The sequence below is a fragment of the Apium graveolens genome, chromosome 8 (assembly GCF_009905375.1).
Source record: "Apium graveolens cultivar Ventura chromosome 8, ASM990537v1, whole genome shotgun sequence".
Lineage (NCBI taxonomy): Eukaryota > Viridiplantae > Streptophyta > Magnoliopsida > Apiales > Apiaceae > Apium > Apium graveolens.
In genome coordinates this window covers 104480852-104482901 of record NC_133654.1, presented here as the reverse complement: position 1 = coordinate 104482901, position 2050 = coordinate 104480852, and the positions used below count along the sequence as shown (strand labels likewise).

The 2050-nt window shown below is 37.3% G+C and overlaps 1 protein-coding gene across 1 annotated transcript; it reads left to right on the top strand.

Annotated features, from left to right (window-relative positions):
- Positions 1–1050: 1050 nt before the first annotated feature.
- LOC141678357 (uncharacterized) lies at positions 1051–2050 on the top strand. The gene has a single exon (XM_074484653.1). The coding sequence runs from the start codon at positions 1115–1117 to the stop codon at positions 1847–1849; it is 735 nt and encodes a 244-aa protein (XP_074340754.1). The 5' UTR covers positions 1051–1114; the 3' UTR covers positions 1850–2050.

Genomic DNA, 2050 nt, shown 5'->3' with positions numbered 1-2050 from the left:
ATCTCACTTCTACTAATTTAGGAGAGACCCTGATTTACTGCATTGCATTTGCATATATCTTCTCTTCACTCATGAATCATAATCCCTTCAAGACTTCAAATTATGAACAAGTCTCGAATGATCTTAAATTGTGACCGAGCCCACTTTTACCAACTTAGAAGAGACCCCGATTCACTGCATTGCATTTACATGCATCTTCTCTTCATTCATGATTCCTTCAAGGCTTCAAAGTTCAATCCCACCGACCAACCTCGCCTATTTCAATAATTATTTATGTCTTTTGTATCAGGATAGAATGAAATTAATTAATACATGATAGGATCTTCTTTTCATTTTGAAACTATGACATCATCAAGGTCCTATAATGAGTTGCTCCCCCCTCCATTATTTGAACCAGTTTTTTCAACCGAATGGTAATATAATTCTTTCCCACACATAATCAACTCTTGTTCCATCATTTTAAGGTTTATTTTATCACTGAGCTGATCAGTATGACCATAAAAAAAATTGGCTCGAAAATTCACAAATAATTAAATTTATCAGTCAAAATTCATTGTCGGGCTTTTTCATATTTTTATGTTTGTTAAAAGCAGAACAAATGAAATCTTAAAATGTTCGTTAGTTTATGAGAACAAAAAATTCGTAAAATATTTTTCAAATAAATTGACAGACAAAACCAAAATTTTGATTTAAAAAATATATTTAAGATATGAATTTGATAAGCTAAATATGAATGATTAAAATTAAATTGTAAGCCGTTCTCAATTTTGATAATTTGTCTTTGACCGGTAAGTTTTATAGTTGTTATTTAAAGCGAAACCAATTGCAATTATTTACAATTCCTTTTTATAAAACTACATATATTCATCACATAAATAGACGTACCGAAGCAGGCTAGTAGCGAAACATACACAATAATTTGTGACAGCACAACGGTCAATCAAAATCGAATCAGTCCGTATTTAAAATTACAGTCCATGCCCCAAGCTCCAGAGCATTATAAATAGATTCGGCGATGCGACACAAACTCCACGTACATTTTCATCTCTCTCTCTCCATATACAAAATACGAACTACTACACACATAATTTGTATCTATTTTCTTCAAGCACTTATGCATCCCCTTAACTTGACAATTGACACTGTAAAACAAGAGAAAGCAAATGCGATGGCGCGATATCGCCGCTTTCGAAGTTTCAAAAAACTGTTACAACTATTTGAGCTCTTTATCGCCGTCACTTTCGTCTCCTGGTCCTCCACGTGTGTTCCGGTCGTATTCAAACTCGCCGGCGACCTCTTTCTCCGGCTCGCTAATCCTCACGTTGTTTTTCTCATCGGAAATGCGATCATCGTCTCGCTCTTCTTCCTTTCCCGCCAAATTAGTACGGACGCCACCGCCACTAATCTCAACGACGACGTGATCGAGTTTTCAAATTCAATTGCCGAAATCGAATCTCCGCCGTCGAATAACACGGCGAGAGTTGAGATTGAATGTCCGCCGTCGATTGAAATTAGTGTTAATAATGTTGAGAAGCAGATTGTGTGTGTGGAGAATGTTGAGAGCAGAACAGTGTGCGAAGAGGTGACGAATGCGATCGAGAAAGCTACGAAGGAGATTCAGAAATTCGAGAGAACGTTATCGGAAAGAGCGTGGCGACGGGAGACTCCGCTGAAAGAGCTCCGGCGAGCAGAGTCCGATGTTAAGCGGACGGTTAACAAATCTCGAGGTGAACGAGAAACGATGGAGAAAGTAGAGAGCTTGAGTAATGAGGAGTTTAGGCTGACGGTTGAGGCGTTCATTCAAAAGCAACAGAATTTTCTTAGACTACAGAAAATGGCTGAAATTTGATACTTGTAGCTTTCTAGTATAACCACGGCATATAATAACTGGAAGATGGAATTTAAAATGTAATACCTCTGTTTTCACGGTCTAATTCTTTTTTTTATAATCAGGTGTTCAGATTCGTTTAGGCGCGTACCTCGACTCTAACCGAGGGAAAAGTGTCATTTGCATTGTAACACTTACAATCTCACATTGTAAATATTTAGC

Bases quoted from the DNA above. Each gene is read 5' to 3' on its own strand.
- LOC141678357 (XM_074484653.1), top strand. From the start codon at position 1,115: ATGCATCCCCTTAACTTGACAATTGACACTGTAAAACAAGAGAAAGCA.